At 38.8% G+C, this 26,705-nt stretch overlaps 1 protein-coding gene across 1 annotated transcript in view; it reads right to left on the minus strand.

Annotated features, from left to right (window-relative positions):
• ABCA4 (ATP binding cassette subfamily A member 4) overlaps nt 1-26,705 on the minus strand; it is a gene marked incomplete at its 5' end in the record, with an annotated part of 70,425 nt that overhangs the window by 18,218 nt on the left and 25,502 nt on the right. Inside the window, 18 exons of the mRNA XM_082766246.1 lie at nt 277-375; nt 1,728-1,852; nt 2,263-2,504; nt 3,048-3,096; nt 3,510-3,715; nt 4,290-4,380; nt 5,145-5,332; nt 5,923-6,060; nt 6,915-7,054; nt 7,798-7,929; nt 9,291-9,468; nt 12,037-12,261; nt 16,281-16,379; nt 18,283-18,487; nt 19,677-19,898; nt 21,673-21,895; nt 24,049-24,225; nt 25,063-25,268. Coding sequence (XP_082622372.1) covers nt 277-375; nt 1,728-1,852; nt 2,263-2,504; nt 3,048-3,096; nt 3,510-3,715; nt 4,290-4,380; nt 5,145-5,332; nt 5,923-6,060; nt 6,915-7,054; nt 7,798-7,929; nt 9,291-9,468; nt 12,037-12,261; nt 16,281-16,379; nt 18,283-18,487; nt 19,677-19,898; nt 21,673-21,895; nt 24,049-24,225; nt 25,063-25,268 — 2,945 coding nt within the window. The remainder of the gene's footprint in view (nt 1-276; nt 376-1,727; nt 1,853-2,262; nt 2,505-3,047; nt 3,097-3,509; nt 3,716-4,289; nt 4,381-5,144; nt 5,333-5,922; nt 6,061-6,914; nt 7,055-7,797; nt 7,930-9,290; nt 9,469-12,036; nt 12,262-16,280; nt 16,380-18,282; nt 18,488-19,676; nt 19,899-21,672; nt 21,896-24,048; nt 24,226-25,062; nt 25,269-26,705) is intronic.

A 26,705-nucleotide genomic window follows, 5' to 3' on the forward strand; every position in this document is an offset into this window, starting at 1 on the left:
CTTACTCACACATTTCCTGGTAGCTTAATTCCTAATACAAGGCTACATGAGCTGTCTACCAGCCATTCACATCTATCACTGTGACTGATTCTTAATCCAGGAGATTTTTTAGCTGTATGTTATTTTTGACCCAATATGAGATATTCTTGCCAACAACCAATCTGAAGCATTGGCTCTAGTAACAAGTGAAACCAATTCATTCTTTTTCCACTACTCAGGTTCTAGCAGTAATATTCTAGTAGAATCTGGTTCAACAGACATTAGCAGGCAACTTACAGAAGGGGCTGATTCTTCAAACAGCGATTTCCAAATCCGGGTTTATTCAAGAAAGCATCAGTAAGGGAGACCATCTGCTCGCTGCCTGGACGCTCATTGCTAAGGGAATAGGATAAGATTTTCTCTATTAAAAAAATCAAATTATTGTACTAGAATACACATAAGCAACTGCTGAAGGACACCCATATGGCAGAACTAGCCGCCACCTCTCTATGCTGATAATTAAATTATTTTGTTAAGGAAAGGCATGAAAAAAAATCAAACAAATTAAAACCAATAGAACCTTCCAAGATGGTTAACAGGTTAAAGCAATGGCCCTTTTCTCCTAATATTAAATTATGACTTCTCACATGCTCTTATGGCAATATTCTTCAAACAGGCTTGAATATGTATTTCTACCCTCTCAGCCTTGTCACACACAGTAATTAGAAGATGAAAAATGTTCATCTATTCAAATGCTCTACGTTTTACATTTGCTGAGGCTAAAGAAACAATGTAGTTAATAGTAATGAAGTGTCTACAATTAATAGCCTAATAACACTAGACTACTGAATATTGCTATTGCTGTTTTAGAAGTATGAATATTAGATGTTGCTTTACACATTACTATGTGTAAAATACATTAAAATGTTGTGCAAATTTTCAATATAAAACTCAGAGGAAAGACTTTAAAATTATTACTGCCATCAGTTTTGTTGCTTTGTGCTAGCTGAAGTCTCATCTAAGAGTTACATATTGGAGGAAATTTCTAAATTTCCTCTGTATTGCACATATTTGGACTTGGTGCGAAAGTTCAGCTGTGTAATGGATGCAAGTGAGGGTGAAGCAAGTGCCCTGAAGAGCACAGAGGAATTGTGCAGTGATCTGAAGAGAACAGAACTGAAGCTTCTATGAAGAATGAAAGGAGACAAAGTGCTAGTAGACTGAAAAAAAATAGATCCAGCCAAAGGATGAAGCATGGGGAGATACTAAGCAGCAGCATTAACAAAACCTAAGTGTCTCTGCTTTTGTTTTGTTTCCATAACTTTACAATTACTGTACCATCTATAAATAAACCTTCCACAGGTCAACAGATAGGTTGAATCTTGTTCTGTAAGATTATGAATAAAGGCATGCAATGGCATACCAGATACTTACTTACTGTACTGTAACTCCTGTTAGGATATGTAACTTTTTAGGTGCTGAGGTCATGAATTCAGGCAGGAAAAAGAAGAGTACCAAAGACAACAATGTATTTGAAGACTACTGGTTAGACATACTACTAGCTGTATTCCCCCACATGCACCAATTTCATGCTATTTGATGTATGCTGATTCTAGTGGAATTACTACTTTTTTATACTACACAGACTGAGGATAGCCCAGTAAGTCCCAGTATCCCAATAAGCCCCATGATCCTAAATGCTAGGGAGAAAAGTGTGTCTATATGACAGATTTATTTATTCCTCTTACCTGAAGAAAGTAAACTGTTGTCCATAGATCCAAGGGTGTAAGGTTAAGGCAGGATATTCTCCAAATGGAGGAATAATGACTGTAAGCATTAAAGACAGCAACACAAAACTAGCAGGGAGAACAATCTGCAGGGGACATGAAAACACCACACTAAGACATATGCTGCAGAGTGACACTGTACGCAGCTTATACGTAAATGAAGGAGGGACAGCAGGAGCAGAGATCTGGTTTAGCTCCCAACCACCAACTATTCCTGCTTACTTCTAATGCTTTCAGTTAAGACTGGTTGTCACAGAACTGTACTGTGTTAAAAAGAAAATGCTGGGCTAGTAGTGATGGAATCCTGAATTTGGTGAGAATGACAGATTACAGGCAGAAAGATAGAGACAGAACAGCTGGAACCATAGATTAGAAAAGCAAGGGACCTGTTACCTATTTGCAGCACCTCTGTTGCTTTGCATGGAGACATTACCAGGAAAGACAGTGTTGAGAACATTATGGGAAAGAGTCAAGGACACCAACAGTGAGTCAATACCTGGGCTAGGAAGTCCTTGTGGCTGCGGGAGGCATGGTGGAACCGTTTGATGAACAGTGCTTTCATCTGCTGATGTACAAGCTGAAAACCTTTATACTGCCGGGACCCTTTGCCTTCATTTTGATCTCCTGCTATGCCTACTGGCATTTGAGAAGCGTCATTGGTTTCCAGAGGGGTTTTTTCAGCTGTTTTATTCTCAGTAGAAATTTTGCCACAAGTAGAACCATTTTCTTGATTGTCTCCTAGGTTAAAAATTGCAATTAATACTAGGAATTACCCTGATGAAAAGGGGCAGAGAAGACACTTTATTCTCCATACATGAAGACAGCACAAATGTTTTACTGAGCTCAAGATTTGATCAAAAGTATATATCACATCACCAGATTACTTTAATTATAATTGTTACAGTGTGGCTGTATCCAGTAGCATCACATAGATTATACACTTACTCAGCAGGATGAACTAGATATTAATGTGGATAGTTTATGGACTTCTAGGCAACACAATGCTACCTATAAAAACCACTGACATCTAGGGGATGGACACTACATCTTTATTTACACAGTTATGGACCTGATCCAAGCAAAATAAAAGTATTTCTGCTGACTTCATCTGGTTTCTCAGATATCATGTCAGGCCCTAAAATCAGGTATTTACTGACTAAACGTATTTTGATGAGAATTCCATACATAGACTGAAAGTTCTGAGGCTCTTCTTTACTTGGCATTCGGAATATAAAACAGTTCCAAGAAAAGTTTATCAAATACTGATTCATGGATTTATACCTGCTTTTTGCGTTTCAGGGCTAGCTTCTGCTGTGACCTTTAGGAAAACCTGTCAGAGACAAGCACATCTGGTAAAGAATAGAACATTAACCTGACCTCAGAAACACTATATACTATCCTTTAATGCAACAGGAAAATAACTTCAATACCTTTTCAGTACTCTTGCTTACTTCACAGTCTGAGGTCTCTTATGAAATATCTCAGAAAATAAAGAAATGATCCAACTTAGACACAGAGAGAGATTTCTGGCTAATGAGTCATGCTCCACAAGGCTAACACACAGTCAGATTTGGGGCCTTTCTCTATGCCCATTCCAATGATTTTCTGAGTGTGCCACACCAAACATGACTGGGTTTCGAGGGAGATGTAGGAATTAGTAAGGTTACATGCTTAAGAGCAGGAACAGTCTCAGAAAACATTTTGGGGACTGATGGTAGGACCAGCAAATATTTTGTCTGTTACCTCTTCAAGTGGAGTGTCTGAAACTCCAAAACTGCTAAGTCCCAGGTCATCCAATGTTTCCTCCAGTTCTCTGAAGAGACTGGCATAAGATCGCTGTTTAAAGTGCTTACTGGGCAACAGGTAAACAAGTTCTTGACCAATGCTTTCAATTAATTTTGCTTCTGGGACATGATGATGAATTACTTCTGCTAGCTCATTCAGATCTCCTGTGAAAAGTCAAAACAGTGTTCCAAGAATGAATATTTCACCACGCTAAGCATGATTTCAAAAGCTGTTGTTTGTACTATATGAAAGGGGACTGTTCTATTATGCAACTTAAAGATATCTCAGTTAACCTGTAATAGACTGGGCCATGTTACTAATTATGGTTCTGGAATAAGGTAGCAGGAAACTATTCAGGACTGTTAATAAAGCACAACAAAATCTTCTGGAATATCTACTTAATTTCTTCTTTGACATAGAAAGCCAAAATAACTTTTTCTGAGAAATCCAGTTTCCTTTGCTCTAGATGTGCTTCAGTTTTCATTACCAAATTGCACATTTTGGTGCAGAGTTGTTGAAAATTCACAGTAGACTTCCAAAGCACACTGAGACCACACATATATCAAACAGGGGCAATGGTATACAGAAGTGTGAAGAAACTTTATTCATTTTAAAATCCAATGCAGTTAGACAACTGCTGGAAAAGCAGACCTCAGCAGCAGTGAGCTGTAAGGTGAGACTGCAGTACAACAGGAGACATAGGCTTGTGCTGGAATGCTGAACCATTCCACTTCTTACCATCCAGTTCCTGCACTTGAGTTCCTTCTTTGTCCCTGTGTGCACAGCTGGAACAGGAGCAGGAGCACTGAGATCCACAGCTACAAAATGACTGGCATGGAGAAGCAACAGATAAAAGATGAAAGTGCTTCAGATACATGCAAAACAGTGTATAAAGGCTATCAGCCTTTGAACACTTTGAGTCAGTGAAAAATACATCATATCTGAAGGGCATCTGGAACATGTTGCACTGAAGGTCATCTGAGGACTGGATTAAGTAAAATAGACAACACAAATTCTCCTGCACAAACCATATTTGTCAGTTCTATATTACATGCAAATGCCTGGGGAAATGTGATCAGCAGTGGCCGTAAGTATACGGATCACGTTGGTACTAAGGCTGAAAGTGCTTCCTACAGTAGAAACAATCCAGAACCGTACTTGTCAAGCTGTGGAATGCTGCTTTAGCTGTGGATTAGACTCAACTGACATTTGAGCTAGGTACTAGAGAGCACCATGTTTACAACTATACTGCAAAGGAGGCATCAGAAAGATTGGTATACGCACAAAGGCAACTTGACAGGTAAAGGTTTTGATAGACATAACTGAGGAAAGTGAATTACAGACCACTGAAGACTTCATGTCAAGTTACTATTTTCACTTGTCCTGCTGAATATATATTTATAAAATCAGAGATTTTTACAGAGATCCTCATGTAGCCATGTAATTTCATGAAATGTTATCAAATTCATTGTTTTCTCCATTTTGAAGTCAGTTTTGTACAAAGCCTCAAGCAATGCTTGATTGCTTTCTACCTTGGTGCAGTGCACGCATATGTATTTTTCATATTTCACGAGGAGGGAAGCATACACTTACTGCATTCCTTGCAATTCTGGTGTTTTTCATCTTGCGAACAAGAGTGAGATAGAAGCCAGATCCAAAGCAGTTCTTAAGGAATACAGGGGAGCCTGAGCAGAAGAGTTTTCCTTGGGATATGATAGCTATCCTGTCTCCAAGAATGTCTGCCTCATCCATGTGATGGGTTGAGAGGATGATGGTTCTGCCTAGAAGGAACAAGTAAGAACATTTAAGGGATGACCTCTCTTAGGAACTCAAAACAGTGCATAGTTTTTGGCAATTAATGCAGGATTTTCTCTGCACCAGGGCCAGCACTCAGTTTGCTGCATCCATAATTGTCTGCTCAGAGAATCTTGTTTGCATATATTCCCAGCATGCAAACTTTCCAGTGCCTAAAGGGGGCCTACAGGAAAGCTGGGGAGGGACTCTTTATCAGGGAGTGTAGTGATAGGACAAGGGGGAATGGCTTGAAACCAAAAAAAGGGTAGATTTAGATTAGATCTCAGAAAGAAATTTTTTACTACGAGGGTGGTGAAGCACTGGAACAGGTTTCCCAGAGAAGCTGTGGATGCCCCATCCCTGGAAGTGTTTTAGGCCAGGTTGGATGGGGCTTTGAGCAAGCTGGTCTGGTGGGAGGCATCTCTGCCCATGGCAGGGGGGTTGGAATCAGAAGGTCTTTAAGGTCCCTTCCAAACCAAACCATTCTCTGATAAAACAGTTTACACAGCAGGCACATGCTGTATCTATTGCAGGCTTAAAAACAAACAACAACAGTTTACTCCTTCAAACCTTTTACCTGAGCGATACTTCAGCAGAAGATCCCAGATAGAGCGCCTGGAATATGGATCAACTCCAGAAGTGGGCTCATCCAAAACTACCACTTTTGCTTCACCAACAAAAGCAATGGCAACAGAGAGTTTTCTTTGCATTCCACCTACCAGAGGATGGAGACACCCAGGAGTCTGAGATGAATCATGCATGTGGTAGGGATGTAATTAACACAGTTTTTCAGGGTGGAGAGAGACAAACTGATACAAGTAAAACAAAACCCATCCTCAAACAAAGGAAGTTCTGCAAAGTTAGATCCATAGTCACATTTTTCTTGTGAAGTTCAAACCAACTCATTAATTATTATATATATACATATATATAATTTATTTATTTATTTTAGAATTTTTCAGTTCTGTGTTACATTTTCTGGTTCTGGCCGAAAGAAAAAGCATGAAGATCTGAGATTTTTCATATTCTTGTGTGAAACTGGCCAACTTCTACAGCTGCACTCAAGACAAAAGTGTAAGAACTCCTGACTCTGTATTCAATTCAGCTTTTGAACCTGAAACTGAAATATATCAAAATACACTGCATGCATTTTTTAACCTTTAGAATTAAAGAAGTTGCCCCTACCAAATAATGCAGTATTCTAGAGTACTGATAAACAAGGGACCAGCATGGTGGTATAATATGTCATTTGTCTTAAAATTATATAGACATTTTTGTTGTTGTTATGTTGATGGATATAATTGTATATATTCATTTAAAAACAGCAACTTTTAAGCATATTTGAATTTGTCACATTTATAAGAAGCACAAGCTTCAGGGACAGATTTTGCCAGCTTTTTGTGCAGTCCCATTAAGCAATCTCTTTAAGAGTAAAGACCTCCCTAGTGCACAGTGATTTGGCAAAATACAGCCTCAAACAATGGAACTAAAACAATACTTGAGTTCTTCACCCACAGATGAAGAAAAGGCAGCAGAAAAAATAAACACTCAGAACGATCTTGTGGGCACCTGACAATTTCTGAGCCTCTTCATTCCTTTTATGGGTGAGGCCCATGTCTTCTAGCATCATTTCCAGCTCTTGTTCAGCTTCATCCCTGGATCTCCCTTTCAGTTGGGAATAAAACAATATGTGTTCTGCTACAGTAAGGCTGTGAAATCAGACAGAAAGGCATCAAGGCAATTTAAATGAATTAGCACAATTTTTCCAAACAACAATAAATTTGCATCTTGCTGAAGGAAGAGGGGCTACTTTACCCTAAACTTGGATCACAGATATTGTTTGGTATCAACACACTTCACTCAGCTGTCACAGGATCTTCCTTTGCCTTTTCAAATCAGAAACTGCTACCAAAGGAACAGGCATAGCAGACCTGTTTACGGGAATAAAACAGGTACTGATGTGGGCAACAGCATCGAGGAAGAAAGACTACTGTTGGTATGACTACCAACTGATGGCAGTAAATCTGGATATCATCTGAGAAGGTAGTCAACTGTCAAGTGGTAGGGCGCAACGGGCATAAAGATATCCTGCTACTGCAGTGTCAGATCAGATTTTTCTGCTTCAGGGGAAAAAAAAAAAAAAAAAAAAAAGTGCCTACATTATAGTGCATGAAATCCCAGGCTGAACTCCTGCCAACCCATACTGCAACATAAAATGCCAATACAAAGAACACCGCCATCTTCCTTGGAGACTTGTTTGTTCCCAGACAAATGATGCCAGAGAAATCTACTGAGGACATACAACAACTATATCATAGGAGTATTAAGAGTTGGAGAAGTACCTCTGTGATACAGAGGTACACCGAGAACAGAGCAAGAGAAACAACACAGGCTTTGGGGATGTGACAAGAATGCACACTTGTTCTTAAAGCTAGTATGGACCAATACTTACTGATTGAATAGGATGTTGTACTGAGGGCACATGCCTAATTGTTGCCGAATGGAGTCCATGTGAGTTTGAATATCCAGGCCACCAATTAGCACAGTTCCAGAGGTGGGTGGGAAGAGGCCTGTCAGTATTGACCTATGAAGATAAAATGAGGGAATGCCCACTCACTCATCTTTCTGTGCCAGATTAGGAACGTATTTTACATGATTCCACTAGATGGAGCATGATGACTTCTTACTATGGCCTTGATGAAACAATCTTAATGAAAAGCATATGTACACATATTCTTATCCACTGCAGTGAGAATCTTGTGGCTCAGCTAATGTTTAAAACTTCTGATAAACCTGCCTGTATGGTTTTGGCCTGCAAACAGAAAACTGTTTCTGTCAGCTACACTGTTTCAGAGTAGTTTGTTAAGTGTACACTACTCCTGTGTCTAAAATTAAGCTCAGTGGGACAAATAGTGCTTTAATGTCTCTAGCCATGCTGACTGGCTCATATCTTAACCTTTATTTTCTGGAAAATGGAAGGGGGACAGAATATTGGGTTGCAAATGGATAGGGTAATGGATTTCTCAGTTCTGAAAATTTCAAAGCAGTAGAAATTTTCGTTTTTATCAGCGGAATTGTAGAATCATCAAGTTTGGAAAAGACCTCTAAGATCATCTTGTCCAACTGTCAAGCATTTAATAAATACATTTACACAACATTTCAGCAGATTAGAATCATTTTGTTTGGGGTCAAACATTTTTCATGGAACAATTAAAATTTTCAAAGGCAATTTAAAGTGCTTTTGAAATAGAAGTCTTTTTGAATTAAAAACCTCAACTGTTCTGCTGGGGAACATTGTAATGAAACACTTCAGTTCTTTCAACATTTGGTGAACTCTTCACAGACTCATCGTTTTGTTCACCAATTAATTTTATTATGATAAATAAAGTCCTGTATAAAGAAGATTAAACATACTTAAGTCCACCTTCCTGTGACTTTAGGGTTCTATAACTAAAGGAACATTTTAATCTGGGTATAGATCTTTAATATACATAACCATTTTGTCTAAAGAGCGTCTGAATTTGCATCCTTTGCACACAGGCCAAAAGCATGTCTGACAAAGCCACTTAGACAGAGAAACCAGGAATATGCAGACTGTAGTTGTTTTCAAATCTTATCTCTTTCAGCCAGATGTTTCTTACTCCTCAGCTTTTGGGAGCTGGCCATAGGAAATTAATGTTGGGGTGTTGGAGGAGAGAACTGCTTCTTCCTTTCTATACTTCCACTAGTGTGTGTCACCATTGCCTCACTCTCAAAGCTTTAGCCAGACCAGCGTATCTTCTCTTTGCCTAGGGGTAGCATTTCCCTGTCTGGAACAGGCTTGATGTTGTGTCAATCTAGCCACAAGGGTGGCAGAGAAACAAGGGAACAGTGAAATGAGAAGGCTGCTCCTCAGGACTCAATAGAACACTGCTCTGGATTTGCTTCTTTAAAATACAGACTTACATGGTGGTTGTCTTTCCTGCTCCATTGTGGCCCAGAAATGCCGTGATCTGGCCCTCATAAAAAGTAATATTCATCCCATCTACTGCTGGCTTGGGCCTGTTCGCAAAAATCTTCACCAGGTTCTGAACACATACTCCTGGAATCAGTCCTGTTGGCTCAGGTTCACAGAAGGTATTTACTTGAAAGGCAAGAAATTAAGAATGAGAAAAGAATATAGGAATATGTGTTGATCCCAACTTTGATGATGATGACAAATCAGAAAGTGCATATACCCAGTAAAACATGCCAGGGCCAGATTCTCCATTCACACCAGTAGTTAACTGAAGCAAGGTTCTTAACTGCAGTGCAATTTGTCTAGATTCACCCAGCTATGAATGGCAGAAGAAAGAGAGCCCAGAGTTGTAATGGTCTGTGGAGATGTATCTCACTAGATTAGGTGGAGCTGAACAGGCTTTCTGTTTTCACTGTGTAGCTTGAAGATTATTTGGCACTGTTGTCTGTAGATACTTAGATAGGCTGAGATTACATTAAACAAGCAGCATGTTGCCTTTCCAGCCAGGCTGAAATCTGCCATTCAAATCATCTGCCCAGCTGTGCATTCTTTTACCATGATGCTTTAAAAAAAACAACATTTGCCTTTAATCCTGGTAGGTGAAATTTACCCCCTTGCTGAGGCCAGCTCAAAATTTAGGCATTACCTAACAGGAACACTACATGGGCTGGCTTTCTCTCAGGATTAAAAATGCATTATTGTAAATAGCACCATCAGGAATTTTTATTGCATCAGCTTCTAGACAAAACAAACTTCCTTTGAAGTAAATTAAGCCCTTGGGCAATGTGAATTATGGGAGTTGAGAAATTTAAACTAAAGACCCTGTCCACTTTTGTTTACACAGAATACTTAAGGCTTTGTAGGGAGGCCTGTTTTGCAATTGCAGTTCACTTAAATCGTTCAGTACCCATCAGGCCTGTGTGGAGAGCAGCCAATGCCATCTGGGTGAAACCAGCCCCACCTCCATCAGTGACTTTTAAGACTGTCATTACACACAATGCTTGGGAAAAAGTCCCAAATATGTTGTACATGAGAGAGCTGCGTATACTATGGAGCAGCTGAAATAACTCATCTAGATGGGGGAGCTTTATTTGAAATAAAATGATGCTCATAACAAATCTTTTTTTTTTTTTTTTTTAAAGGAATCTAGACTTTTGCCTTATTGGGGCAAATACAAACTTCCCCGTATTCTCAGAAGTTGAGATGAAGGCTAGATAGTTCTGCATATACAGGCAATTGAGGTACCATCCCATTTTTTATACGTATCATTAGCTCAGTTCGTATTTGCCTGCAAGGCTCATTGACAATTTCTGAGGTAAATGCTCTGATGATCTCCCCCAGTATCTGCCTAGCATCACCTGACATGCACTGGTGGGGGGGTGAGCTCCCTTTATTGGGGTGGGCCATTTCTCTATTCCGATATTATTCCCACAATGAAATTTTGGACCATTGGGGTTTTCCTCAGAGGTGGCAGCATTTATAGTGGATGTGAATGAGGCCTTTGGTGAAAGCTCTGCTTAAAGCATACCAAGCAGTTAGGCTTTATGCTGTGTCTGCCCTGCTCTGTGAACCGGTACTAATGTTGGACTGCACTGAAGTTAAGCCATTAGAACCATTTCCTATCCCACCACTCTTACAAGAAGCACCACCGCTAACACGAAGCCATTTTAGAAAGTATCGTTCGAGTATACCAGCTCTACTCTTGACTTCTCTGCCCACTTCCCAGTTTCTGCATGGCTGGCTGAAAAGGAAGGAAGGCTTCTTTGTGCAGTGACAGGCAAAGCCCTTCTTCTCTGGGCACATAACAGCTGGAACTGAGTACAGCACCACAAAGATAAGGTAGTACTAAAAGAAGATTGGCTGAAGTAACCTTTGCCCTCTGCCTGTCTTGTTTCTTTTGAAGTCCTGCCCTGTTTCTATTCACCCTGAATGCATGCTTTCAGTGCCTATGTGAGGCACTCTGATGACCCCACTTTTATCTCCAGCTTCTCAAGAGAGATGTCTATAGCAGTTACTTTTGCTACAGAATCCACATCATTCCTCTGAGCATCACATGCAGAAAAGTCCTCTGGCTTCCCACAAAAGAGAACACTGGCACTTGAAAACAAGACAGGTCATTCAGGAATTCTTAGGTGGTGGCTAATGTCAGCATCAGAAGCGGCTACAGACAGACACATAGCACATCAGATAAATCCCTTTGAAACAAACCTATCCCCACAGATGCAAAACACAATGAAGACAGGCAAAGAAAGGGGGGCAGAAGGGAACAGCATTCTTCTTAGCATAAGTATTTATATTAAAGTCATGGCTCTGTTTAATCCTAGGAAGTCAATGTATGTCTCTCAGAGGTTTCCCCTCAGCAAGTACACTAACTTGTTACAGAGACAGCCTGCATTTCCACCATAAAGAACAAAACAAAACAAAACAAAAACAAACAACCCCCACACACACCAAATTACAGAGCTCTCCTGAAAGGCATGTCTTTTATGGGTATTGTCTAAAATATTCTGAGTGATCTTGAATGTAGACAAATCAGTAGGAGGGTAGCTGGGAGAATCAGTGTCTCTCCTAAACTTAGCTCTGGCAGTCGCACGCCAACCTCTTTAATAACTGCAATCATTCCTATGTTTACTTTGTTATGAAGTACTGTAAGTACGGTATCTGAGAAATACTCAGATTGCTCTCTCTCCTTACTATTCATTTCATCTTTGTCCTGGACATCTGTCTTAGGCATCCCCTGCTCGTCGGGTTCTTTTTCTCGTTTGTGTTTACATTGTTTGTTTTTACCATCCTTCTCCCCCTGGTTGTCACTCTTTCCTTCTGGCTTTTCAGGTTCTTCAGATTTCTTTGTTCTGCTTTCATTTTTTTCCCCTTCCATGGCCTTCTGATCCACACAGCATTCTGACTGTGGACTGTTTTCTATATAAAACAAAAGTAACCAACATTTAGTCAAACAAAATTTATTTTCCTCTTATCTTCAGAGGTGAATTGAGGAAAAGGATGTAGTCCTAAGCCTCGAGCTCTGCAAGAGCATTAATCAAAGTGCTTTACTCAGGTTAAGAACACAGCACTTGAGGTCATCTATATTAAAATCTGCTTCACCATATCAGAAACAGATATTTACAGAAGAAGACTGACAATTTTGCAATTATAGACTCAAGAGTAGAAGGTCCTTACTAACACAATGTATATGTTCTATATATTTATATTTTGTCCATGAAGCTCCAGACTAAATTCTTCACCACACTAAGAGAAAAGTTATACAAGTGTTTCACAGACTTACAGGGACTGAGAAGAAGAAAACCCAATGAGAAGATTAAATGAAAAGCAAGCTGCTACTTAGGTTAAGAGGCTAGTTCCAGTCCAGAGTGAATGAGTTGGTGTTAACACAAGAATTTCTGGCTTTCCAACTTGTTCTCAGACTTTATTGACACAGAAGAAGAGTCATACAAAATCACTAGGAGTAGCAAGAACCATGGTGTAAAGAAGAGGGATCCTGAAGAAACTATATACATAACAGATTCATGCTGGTAGCCTAGAATGTCACTACCATTATCAAATTGCCTGGGACTTAATTTTGTTGTGGAATTTCACCATAATTTTCTGCTATGAGAAATTCTAGAACACAGAGCTGCATAAAGTTACCAGGGGCACAAATAGCTACATAAGCAACAAATTTATCTAGTCACCTAAAATGGCAAAATGAGGGATAAAAAAGTACACCAATAAAACTAAATTTTAAAAGTACCTGCATGATTTACCAGTTTAGTTTTATTTTTCAGTCTTGCATTTTCATTATCTGACATTTTCTTATCCCATTTCCTTCCGAACACATTAGTGAGCTATGACTAATGAAGAAAATGCTTAGTATTGCCCTTGAAGGAAAAGATAGGAGTTGAGAGAAGTTCTACAGCTGTTTATGTAAGCTGAGGCACACTAAAGAGTCTTAGTTCTTTAAAGAGGTAAGAATCACACGCCTCAGGAATTCATCACACAGAGTTGACCTTTCTAAGTGTCCCTGCTTGAGAAAACCCAAGGTGATGTTTTGTGAAAGAGAAGATGAAATAGTACAGAACAAATTCTTAGTAATGCTCTGAGGCTAGCTGAGATAATCATGGAATAATTTAGATCAGAAGAGACTTCCAAATGTCTACAGTTCAACCATAAAAGTAAGGCCGAATTATAGCAGGTTGACTTTTTCAAAGAATAGAGATTTCACAACCTCTCTGGGCAACCTGTTCCAGTATCTTTACCTTCATAGTAAAGATTTTTTTTTTTCTTATGTTGAATCAGAATTCCAGTTTTCCAGCTTATATCTATTGCCTCTCATCCTCCCACTGGGTACTTCTGAGAAGTTTGACACTCTCTTAGCCTTCTCTCTTAAGGCTGAGCAGATCCAGCTCTCTCAGCATCTCATTTGTCATATGCTCCAGTTCTTCATCAACTTGGTGACTCTTTGCTGAGCTCCCTCCATTAACTCAATGTCTCATTTTCATTGGGAATGCCCAAACTGGACAACATCGTACTCCAGATACAGTCTCACAAGAGCTGACTAGAATGGAAGGATCACTACACCTGAATGTCTGGCTACACTCTTGCTAATATAGTTCGGGATGCAGTTGGTCTTCTTGGCTACATGAGCACACTTGATCATGATCATGACAGCTCATGATCAACATGCTGTCCACCAGGCCTTTCCTACAAAGCTGCCTACCAGGCAGGTGGTGGACTGTCTGTACTGTCACATGGGGTTACTCCATCCCAGATACAGTATTATGCATATATAAAAGTATTATTTACTTTTTTTGAACTCTGTACGATTTCTGTAAAGTCATTTCTATAGCCTGTCATGGCCCACCTGAACAGTTGTCTTGCACCCCACTGTTCCCTCCAATCTGTTATCTTCCACAAACTTGCTCGGGGTGCACTCTATTCCATCACTCAAATTCTCAAAGAAATTATACAGTATTGACCCCAATGTTAGTACCAAGGATGTCACTAATAACTGGTTCCTATTAAGGCTTTGTGCTATTGATCACATTCCAAACAGTCTAGTCAGTTTTCAACCCCTTTGTTGTTCACTCAGGCAACCTGTATCTCACTAATTTGGCTATCAGAATACTACAGAATGCTGTAAGGCCTTGCTAAAGACAAGTTAGATGGCATCCAACACTCTCCTCTTGTCCAGTGATCCAGTCATCTCATTACAGAAGAAAATCAAATTGGTTAGGCATGATTTGCTCTCAGTACATTCATGCTTGTTATTTCTTATCACCTTGTCCTTCATGTACTTGGCTTCCAAGAAGGATCTACCTTATAACCCAACCAGGTACCCAGGCTAGCCTCAACAGACCTCAGCTACAGAAAGGACTGAAAATTTGTGCCTTTTTTTCTCAACAGTGAACTATTAGATCAGCTCAGATATCTGATATAAATTCACTCACAAAATAAACTCTTGGTTTCACTTAAGCAAAATGTTTTATCTAAGCAACACGAAAAATACTATTAAAAGCTAGCAATAAGCTAGCAAAAAGCAGAAGCCATTGGCTTTTCTGTTGATGACCTACCTGAGCAACTGAATGTTTTGGCATTTTCACACCTAAAAAATCATGTGTCCCCCTTGTACTGGAAATACATTAAAGAACACAGAACTTAGGAGCCATTAAGATAACCAGAAAATTGATTTTGTTTTTACTAAATTTAGGTTAAACTAAGTAACTAGAATATGTCAAAATTCTATAAGCAAGTGTGCTCCAAATCTGAGATACTCAAAGGAGCTCTGGTGCCCAAATTCCAAAGAAAGTCACTGAGATGTAGTGACTGACATCTTATCTGTGCCTTCAGGAATTCCTCATTCATCTATAAACATATTCCAAGTCCTCCTTTGGCTCTTTCCTCCTCCTTCCTACACACATTTCAATTGGCTGGGTAGCAATTGCAAAGCAAAAGCAGATTAACAGGCTCCATAATATTTAGACATGCCTCTAACATTCTGAATACTCTCACAGCTAGCCTAAAGGAAAACCTGCTCATTCTTTCAGAATGCACCATAAGACAAAGCCTCTTCAAAGAAAACAATGTTATAGCTTCCTCTTTCCTGATCAAAAGATGTGAGCAGTGGATGTATTATTCAGCATGTTCACAGAAAGGATTAACTCCCTTCTGGTCTAAAAGCATCATCCTGAAATGAGACTGCCTTGTCAGCAGTCTGAGCTGATGAAGGGTAAGGGTGGTAATAAACAGACTGAAGAAATGATTTCTTTATCTGTCATTTTGATTGGTTTTGCTGTTACTTGTAAAACTAAGTCAGGTTTCAAAACACTACCTTCAGCAAGCCTCTACTCCAGACATTAATCATCATTATGCATTAATTCCAATTTAAATACAATCACCCACATGATGTGCCTAACTACACTACTATCAATACACAGACAAAATTATGCAAAAGCAAGATTTCTGCACTTACTCAAGTCAGTCCAAAGGTGTCATCAATTTTGATCTTGCTTACAAACCCAAAGGAAACAGTTAAATTAGTCTGAATTAGAAAAGAATTAGGTTCAGAAAGGGGAAAGGCCTTTAGAAAAGGGGATCCTCAGTGTAAATAAGAACAACACTGTATCTCATTTTGACTCATTTTATGAATGCCGTGTTGTGCAATAAGAACTCCTTGAATGTCTCAAAAGGTGTTAGAGAGTGGGAGTTTGATGGTGCTTGTTAACCCATGATTTAAAGGCTCTAAGATGGAACAGTGACTCACTTCTAGCAACTCTAATAATAGCAGGCCACTCCAAGTTCAAAGGCACCTGCTGAGATTCCCAGTATATGTCTGTCCCTAATCTTTGCAGCAGCTCATGTAATGAAAATGTTACGCAGTCACCTCTAAGCAGATCAGTGGTTTTGAAGTTATTTCTAAATATCAAAGTTTTGAAAGAACTCACCATCAATAGTTGCTGTTTTTTCAGCTTTTGGGTTTCTAGAGCCAAACCAGTAAGATTCCTGCAAAGGGAAATACCAAGGCTGTGGTAGCCCATAGTCCCCTAGAAGAAAAATAAGAAGGTGTACATGTACTTTATAACCACATTCCTCAGTGGGCACAAATTAATCTAGACACAGTCTGAACTGTAATTACAAACACTTGCAGTTGCCTTAGTAGTCATATTGTTACATATCAGAGGTCAAACTGCCCACCAACCACCTATCAGAACAAATTTTGTTTGCAATTATTATTATTATTAGCCCAGAAGTAAAATATTCAGAAAATATAATCTGATTTACCTTAAATTTTCTTAAGTAGAATGTGGTTTAATTACAGAGTGAAGCTACTCTCTACCTGGGGACAATGAAACCAACCAACAAACCAGCAGCTGCCAAGGAACATCCTGATTGCTTAAGATGGGATCCCAGCCTCACTCAATAATTTTCTTTAAATGACTACTTGACAGTTGAGGCATTGGGCCTGAACTCTCAACTTGCAATGAGAAAAGAGACTCTAGCTGTTCTTTTAGCACATAGCCTTCCACGAAAAATGAGACCAGGAAAAAAGCAGATCTTTTCTTAAACAGAAATGGGCCTTTTTTGGTCACAGGCTAACTCTGTTTTGAAAAAAGAAAGTATGATAACATTATCCATTCTTGTTGGACCAGACTTGAGTCAGTGACAGTCCATACTGTTTTCTTGGTTTATACTGATTTGCAAGTGGATAGTGCATAGTGATAAGCAATGGAAATTTGTGATGCTCACTGATAGATGGTCAGTTTTTCTGCATTGAAAAACACTTTGTGAAAGTGTCTGCTTATTTTTGACTTAACAAAAATATCCTTTATGTCAGGCAACCACTTGTACTCCCATTATGCACAAAAACGCCCTGTCTGAATTCATAAACAGTTTGCCTTGCACTTGTTACAGACTGGATTATATCCCTTTGAAGCTGGTAGCTAAAACAACTGCTTCTCATTCAGGATGAATGCAAAAAGCCAAGTGAACTCCATTATGGAGCAGAATGCTTAAATAGCCAAAAGAGCAGTGTGCCAATGGGTGGTTTCTTGCAGAGAAAACTTGAGCAGGAGCTGAACCATATGATTCAAGGGATTATCCAAGGAACTCAAATAGTAAGTTCAAATACTACAGCATTGATTTGCTAGGCCTACATATGTTTAAGAGAGAAATGCTATGAGAAATTTCAGCGAAACAGAGAAGTAGAAAGCCAAGGAGACACTCAGAACAAACGGTGAGTGGAATTGAACATGCTGAATAGAATCTCTGAGAAATATTACTTTTGTGTAAAGTGCTGGCTAAAAAAAAAATAGACTTGGAAACATGAGCAAAGAAACTCTCTCCTGTTGTTTAATTCTTGCATTGTTTGTGGAAATAATACATTGTCTACCCTTGTTTAAATAAACAGGGATGCAGCACAGGCATGTCCAAAAAGTGACTTTTATGAAAGTTACTGCATATCAGCTTTGAAAGTAAATAAGATAATTTCTGTTAAACTTCTTTGGGAGGACACATTTCTTAAAAACCAAAATGGTATTAATTTGGTGTAGCATAGCTCACTTTGAAAGGGACACAAACAAAGCAGAATTAAGGTCATTTAACAATTATGGAAGCAAAATATCCTCAAATACATATGAAACAATTAAAAAAAATACATATATTGTTTTGGACTATCAGTAAGTGCTGTGTACAGACAAGTACAGGACCAGAAAGTATACCACCTTTCTTTTTCTTTCCTTCATTGCCATTATTGTCAGAACTAAAATTGGAGAAAGGAAAAAAAAGGAAAAAAGTGGAAGTCCTTAATAAACCCATGGTGCCATAATGGGTAAGACTCACAGTCATGTCACATACTCTGGTTTTGACAGAGAAATAATCAGAGACTGACTAGACTAATGTAACTTACAACAATTACCACTACTTCATATGAATAAGAAATTGACATACCTGGAAAAACATTATCAAGGTACCAAGAAAGTATTCCATACAGAAAAGCATCAAAAAGCATCATTTTAATGGAAAACAGAAAACTATATTCATCTCCTTCCAAAGGACTGGTTCTGATGTTACCCCACTGTAGGCCAAGGCCTTGTTCTTCATAGCGCGACAAGTATTCTGTACCAAAACCAAAAGCTACTTGAGAAAGCAAACTCTGGAATAAAGAAAAAATATCATGAACTCAGACAGAGAGACATTTTCTAAAGCAAGCAAAAAACAAAAACAAACAAACAAAAAAACCCACACAAATACCTTTGGGGACTGGACTTCAAAACTCAATAATGCCTAAAAAATAATCAGGAAAAGTGCTTTCACTTTTATATCAGACTGGAATGTCTAATGCTCTGAATGGTGACAATTCCAAGCAATTACATTCCAAGCCAAAACAGACTGAATTCAACCTTGGCCCCACTTTATTTAGCAACAAAAAATCCTTCAAATACTTTATTTTTTTCTATAAATGTCTCTGTTCAGAAAATACTATATATTCATCTAGAGGTTTGCAGTGTACACTTTGCCTGTATTGGAGAAACAAAATATCTGAGTGTATGGGGCAGGGACAGTGTGTGAGTAACAAGACAAAGTATACCAGATGCTCGGGATAAGGAAATCTGCAACCATCCCCTTCCCTGCCATGTCTGCTACTGTTTTTTCACACAACAAACTAATAAACCAACACAGCACCCAAAAGCTGTCTTCAACGTTGCTCTGCAAAGACACATAAAGAAAGGGCATGGTGCTGTTTAACAGGACACATAGTTCAGCCAGGAATGACAGACAAGAAGGATCCTGACAGCAACTTCCAGTGAGGCATTATCACAGTGTGCTAAGTAAAAAATGTTTGGTTTTCAGCAATCGTTCATTGTTCAATTACTCATCCTAAAAATGTTAATTTTAATTCAGACCCCTCTCCACATGCACAACTCCCCTGTAACTCTTGTAATTAGCTGTTTGTCAGGCCAACCTTTGAACAACAAATGTAAGACCAAACATACTAGGAGCAGAGAAACGCATTCATGGCTTCTGGCTAGCAAAGTCTGACATTGGTCCCCTCTCCTTCACTTCAGGGTGAGAAGAGAGTTATCTTTATGCTAAACTGTGTACAATTTCCAAAAAGCAATCTTTTTTCCTTCTCAAATCATAACCTGTCATGGGCCAACTCTACTCATTTCCTTATAAAGGCTTATCCACTTGCAATCTCTAAGTGTTTCAGAGGTGTGTCTCTCTGAATCAAAAAAGCGAAGGCAAGGAGGTGTGCAGTTCTTTGTTACTCACACATGGATAGCAAGAAGGGCTTCTTCAATATGAACCCCAAAATACCATATAATGAGTGAAAGGCTTACTGCTAAGGTCTTCAGATTAACAGTCATGCGGTCTTGCCAGACAAAGCAGACAATGTGAGGCAGGTACAAGGTGAAGTACAGGACTCCACTGCAGGCAGCTGCCAGATTTGCTTTGGAGAAGAAGGTGCTGAACAAGAAGCACTGCATTATAGTAGCTGTAGTGAAGGTCAGTAGGAATAGGAAGAAGAGAAGTGGACTGCTATAATGTAGGACTTGGCCGCACTGTAGGCAAAAGAAAAACAGATGAATTAGAAGTACTGTCACATTTTGAACTAGCAGAAAAGGTCAGAATTGCCATTGACACGTAACCTCTGATAAGCAATAAGCCAGTCTTTCTTACCCAATACATCTATCTTGCCCAAGAGTAATGTTTCACTACTTGAAGTCATTACAAAAACAAATCCTTTATTTAACTTTATCCCTGCTTTTGAATTATGACTACAGGTCAGTACCACAGGCTGCAACGTTCATATTTGTATTTGATAGCTGAGCTAAGTTCATAACTGATTGAAAACACATTATGTCCTTGTCTTTATATGCAAATGTGTCTAAGCAAGATGTGCCTGCATGGAAATTCACACATTTTAAATAAAACTATCTGAACTGTCATAAGAATTTTTCATTGTATCTTCTCCTCAGTCCACTTGCTCATATGTAAGAAAGATGATGTAAGGAAGCCTGACAAAATGCATCTTAAAAAAATGTAACAGGAAAATTACAAAGTACTTCTTTCCACCCCTAAATGATATTCAAATTCCAGAAGGCTATCATAGCTGAGGAATCCAACTGCAGTTTCTCTGAACTAATTGTGTACTAAAGAACCCTCTGGACGAACTTCTGACTTTTCTTCCTTTAGAGCTTTTGTAGATTGAACATGCCCTCTCAAAAAGAGCATGGACTGCTGCTGATTTTTTATTCTAAAAAAAAGCTGAGACCTATTTATTAGTCTCAACATTGTTTCAAGCCTTACAAAAGGTTCAGAATAACTCTACAAGGCTATAAATTAGTCTCAACATTGTTGTACTATACCAGTGGGCCTGTGAGACTGATTTCTTTATCAACAGGGATACAGTCTCTTACAAGAATGTATTTATAAATTTGCATCCCACTGACATAGTGAAATTCAGGAAGGGAAGTGAATTATAGGTATAAACACATTCCTCTCTGGTATTAACTACATCCTGATTTTTAATTAAACCAGCATAGCAAATGAAGGAAGGTTTCTCTATCTACCCAAGCTATAATGAAACTGCAAAGAACTAAAACATCAGGGCTGGCTGATTAGATAGAGTGGATTCAATTATAACTACACATTTATACCAACAACAGCTTCCCACATTAGAAAAGATGGAAGGGCATTCTTGCCCATCAAAATGTTACAGATTTATGCAACTGAATAGAGCAGCCAGGAGACACTTTCTCAGGGGAAAGAGGTAGGAGGTGGGCCTCAAAGACAAGAACCAAATTGCTCTAAAATATGACAAAAATAACAGCAATTCTGAGCCACAGAAGCAAAAGATACTTTTGTGTTTTCAGTCAGGGAGGGAAATGTTGAGGCTGTTCTGTCTCTTTTTGCATTGCAATAGTGTCATAAATTCTAAGTAGGCAAGCACTGAGTATTATAAATGAATCCCACATGGTGAATTTAAGATTAAGACTCCTCATATTATGACCCCTTCTATTTAAAGCAATGATTAATATTTATTGGGACCTTTGTCTGTAGGAAATACAATACATGGAATAATTGGCTTGACGGATTGTTCTGTGGGAGCTCTCACAATAAATCTTACTGGTGAATTTATCTTTCGGTCTCTGCTAAGTGCTCATGCTGTCATGAGGTCTGCTTACAAGAATGTGTCTGCTATGTGTTGTGATCAGAACAAGCCACCAGCTGTTCCCTACGAATAGCTCCTATACCTACCCAAACTGGTGTCACCAACGCCAACACAACAGGGAGTTTGGGAGTTTCTACTGTCTTTCCTGCAGTCATTCTTACCATAATTAGTGCTGTGAGGAGGAATGTGCTCACAGCCATCATGATGAAGCTGTCTAGGAACCAAGTGCACCAAATTACCCCATTGGTGATGCCCCTGTTCTTCATTGCCTCCTTCAGACGCATTTCCTTTTCCAGCACTATACTTTTCACAGTCATGGAAACGGAATATATCCAAGCTAGCACCATGAAGATGGGAAAGGAGCGGTTTAGGGTGATCATAAAGCTACCAAAGCAAGAAGAGATGATGAATGATATTTAGGTAAAGCCGAGAAATATTAAGATAAAAAGCAAAAATGAAAAGGAACAGGAGTGGGGAAGAATGCATACATTAAACATGGGACTGGAAATTCTCAGTCTAAATTTTAATAATATGTTACTAGTGAACTTCACAAGCAACCTAAGTACTAATGAATAAATTGTTGCTTCACTTCCATGAGATAGATAAATGTCATTTCATGTTTTACAAAGAGGTCCTAAGAGATGCTAAAAGGTACACAACATGCAGTGGGGCACAAAAATACGTCTCTCTTCACAGTGAATTGCCACAATGTTTTTACTATGGTGTACAAAAACAAAAACAAAACAAACAAACAAAAAAAACCTTTAAGACATATGCTTATACTAATGATTTAGGGGTGTTGCTGTCTTTTTATGCTCCCAGGTGTCACAATTTCAATGAAATTACCTTGAAGCCCAAGTGGACTTGATTGGCCTTAAAGGTCAAGAGCTTAGAGTTACTAAAAACTAAAAGGAGCAAAAATCATTCAGGTTTCCAAAACTGAGCTCTACAGAACTACATTTTTGCCATATATTATCATAGCTACTTCATGGTCTGAACAAATTGGAAAATTGTCATTTTTTTCCACCAACAATTCCCACAGAGCAACTTGACCTCCTGAAATAAAGCCATGTTTTTGTGGAATGGCCTTGGGCACAATAGGTTTTCCCTGTTGGTGGACCCATGCAACCCAGCACTAGACCATGCACACTGCAGCATACATGCTCAACATGAGGATGTATTTGCTTCACTTAAGTAGGCTCTCTGCAGAGAGTGTCACTGGATATCAGCCCCAAAATATGTATGGCTGCTGCAAGCTTCAGAGAACTTTTACATATGTGAGGTTTCTGCCCTACACAGTGGGGAGGACATAAACAGAAGGATTGCTAGGGCAACTTTTTGTCAGGCTAACAAGTAATGACAGGTTAAATCATGCGTCTGCAGTCTGCATTTATCTGAAGTACTAGCATTTCCCTGCACAGAACATACAGACAGAACTGTTTAATGATTTCTATAACCTGTTTTTTTTTTGTTTTTTTTTTAAGTGAAATTTATACCAAGACAGTTGCAACAGCACAGATTGCAGCATTGGAACAGGCACACTGTGAATGCAGAAGTGGCAGCACTTCATAAAATGTGGAGCACATGTGCTTGTTGAGGCAGTGCTAATGAAGGTCATAGCAACCACAGATGCTCCAAGGCCCACGTAGTCATGAAATCTCCACGGCCAGGAGGTGCTCTTTCTCTCTTCTCCCTTCCCATGCCTCCCCTGCCTTCCCTCTTTCTTTCATTACAGAGCAAAAAAATTCTTTCTCCTTTAGCTTTTTTATTCTGTTCTTCACCAAGGAAAGAAATTATTGGAATCCTTCACTGGAGTTATATGAGATTTAAGACAAAACCAGTCAGTCTCAACAAAAATCCATGGATGGGAATTAGGGAAAAAGAAGGTTAGGTAAGATCAGATAATTGCTGAAAACTGTAGCACTTTCAAGGAAAGGAGAAGGACTGATGTTAACAGAAACCAATGCCATACAACCAGCTTTACTGTAGGTACCTGTGATTTAGTTATAAACAGGTAAATACTTACGGATGTGGTTAGGATTCTGGAAAGAAAGTTTCAAGAGCCTAAAGTGTCTTGAGATTCTGCAAGGCCTGTAGAAAGCTGAATATCTTCAAGGAACAAAAACTACTGCTGTGGGTATTGTTATATCTAGATATGAATAAGTCTAGGGTTAGGGTTTGGTAATATACTTGAAGAGATTGGGTTGTTGGATTCTTCAGAACATACAATGACAGAAAGAGAGGCACCAATTCCACCGGGACAAGCAGTGTTTGTTCAATTTTTCTTGAAGAAACAGTACTTTTGATATAAATAAAGGTAGGTTTTAGAGATATAATTAGGGGAAATAGCCTTACAATACTTTTGTGGGTTCCACATGGCTAACTGAAGGAGGCAGTCTCGGTTATAACACAGGTTAGTGCTCTATGTTCAGTTTTCCTACCGGTACTGGTCATATATTAGAGCATGAAGCTCAGTGCTAGAGTTAGATAAAAACAAGTATTAATCAGAATTTAAAAAATTAACTACTCTTACTCACACATCATCCACAAAACATGGATATGGCATTTGCTGCAGATAAATTCCTATTGGCACTTCAGTGTTGGTCTGGGTCTTTATAATCCCATGCTCAATCATGTCTTGGAGATATGCAAAGCCTCCCCATATGTAACGTAAATCATCCACGGGATCGGCTCTTGGACCAGGATCCCAGTACCTAAAAAGAAAATTCACGTGGAAATCATTTGGGTAAACAGTGACTTTAAGAAAAAAAAAAAAAAAATTAACTACTGAAATTGTATGGGCACTGTCTGGAGTTGCCCCTTCCTGATAGATTTTGGTCTATCAGACCAATAGTCTGCTTGACTTGCTTGAGAAAGTTCATGACCTGGAAGGTTCTTCTGTTTCCTTTATTTTTTTTCTACATTTATGCAGAATAGCAGTTTTGGCCAAAAACATGTATAAAGTAATTGTGTATCAGAGTTACTGTTCTAGAATAGAAATATCTGTATTTGTAATACAGTATCCTTGGAGACTGAACTGGAACAGTGGGGTTGCAACCATCAGACACTATTATATTCACTATTATATTCCTTTATATATACAACCCTGAGAAATCATTTCTGTTAACCCTTTAAGAAGTGAGTCCACGTGAAGGGGAAGTTGAGGAGAAACAGCAGAGAAATTCTGCTGGCCAGGTAGAGGAGAGCTGGGTCACAACCTATGTGGGACCTCCTTGTTCACCTCTCCCAGTAATAGAGCCAACTGAAAACTTGGGGCAGGTTACTGAACAGAGCCTGAGCAGAGCCATTTCCTCTGCCACGTATCCATGCATCTACCCACTGCCTGGCCTAATTGTCACAGGAGCCAGACCCAGTACAGAGCGATACCACTGGTGCTTGCTATCTGGAGATGGATTCTGCTCTGCATTACATCTCAAATACTGCTAAATGCAATTGGGTTTCATGCATGTATCCAGGGCAGGTTCTAGTGTCCCTTTATGTCTCCTATTCAAAACATGGCAGGCAAGAACTGAGAAGGAACCATCACCTACCTGTCTTTGATTTTGTTTGTTTTCTCCACTGCATCTATGTCCATCCGGATCTTGTATTTCACATGTGGTGGAAGACTGCTTGCTATAGGCTCTATATCTGGAAAAACCACACCAGCCCAGAATTTGTTTTCCTCTAGCAGGTGAAGGGCTTGATGAGTCAGCTGGGTTTCATCATGATAACCTTCAAATTTATCCAACATCAAGCACTACAGATAATCACAAAGAGAACAATTGCACTAGAGTAAGTTAGCAAAAGATATGCATTAAAGAAAACATCGGTGGCTGACAACAAAAGAGGAAGATAGGCTCATCTGAAGTAGTTGCCATTTCACTGCAAGGGTGTACAAAAAAATCAGAAAAATAATTAGATTTAGCATCAAAATGGAATCTCTTAATCTCAAACTGGCAATAAACCTGTGTGAAGAAAGATTGTAAACTACAAATTCTATCATTGTTTATCTGTAAAATTGCAAGCTTAGGTTTGTATCTTCATCTTCTTCCCTTCGGAATCAGCAAGACATTACCAGAGAGTAGTACTTAACTCCCTAATGGACTGAGAAGATATATATTCAATTGTCTTCCTTCATAAAATGCCATGACGCTAGCTTATTTGATCTTAAATATTTGATCTAATCTTCTTGATCACCTCTTGCAGGTCAATAACCAAAAATTATTGTACACCAAAGGACTCATAAAGGCAACTTGTTATTTTACAGACGTCCTAAAGACTCCTTTGTTTAACTCTTCCCTGTGATAAAACACATTTTGTTGTTTAGAAGTTGAAGTATCACTGTTTAATGGTATCTATAGTGGAAATACATATTTCAACTGGCAAAAGAACAAAACAATGCTTAAGCTGACAAAATTGTTTTGTAGCTTTGTGACACAGCATCCCATTTTGTAAATGTTGGTTCTTCTAGTTTGCTTTATAGGATTGAACTGCATAGAATTTCCTATCAGAAAGCAAAATAAGGCAGAAAAAAAACTTTCTGGTTTGTATTGCAGAGCAAAATTCAAATTAGACTGGTGTCTATAGTTTTTGTTGGTGGTGGTGTTTTGTTTTTATATGTTTATGCCACATATTAAACTGAATTCTGGTACTCAGTTTTGTTAGTCCTGCCATGTGACTTCGTCTTCGTACTGTCATTACTGTGTCTTTGCAGTGTCTGATGGACTATTAGCTATTTCTTTGTGATGAAGTGGCCTGGAATTTTGTTCAAGAAACTTTTACCACCTGCAAGTGATCTTGTCTAGATTTTCACTGCAGAATACAGTGTCTCAACGATGCTGAGGAACAGTATAGGCTTTACCCAGGTGTTCAATAAAGGAAGTAGCATGGATTCAAAAGAGGAAACACAAGTGCTTATGGTTTTCCTTGAGAGCAGAAGGAAATTAAAGCCTGTATAAGAACACAGGCTAACACACCAATGGTGCAATAATTGAGCCTGTTTGGAAGTGGAAAGAGATTTTATATTGTAGTCTACTAGCCAAACATTAGAATTCTTTAGCTTAACATTAATTGAATTCAAAACAAATGCTGTATACTCTACCTAGGCTTTTTTTTCTCAGTGAATTGCAACACAACTTGTGCCTTCAGAAATATTACTATGTCAAAATTAAGTCATCTTCCACTTACTGAAATT

The sequence above is a fragment of the Aythya marila genome, assembly GCF_965140915.1.
Source record: "Aythya marila genome assembly, chromosome: 8".
In the NCBI taxonomy this organism is placed as follows: domain Eukaryota; kingdom Metazoa; phylum Chordata; class Aves; order Anseriformes; family Anatidae; genus Aythya; species Aythya marila.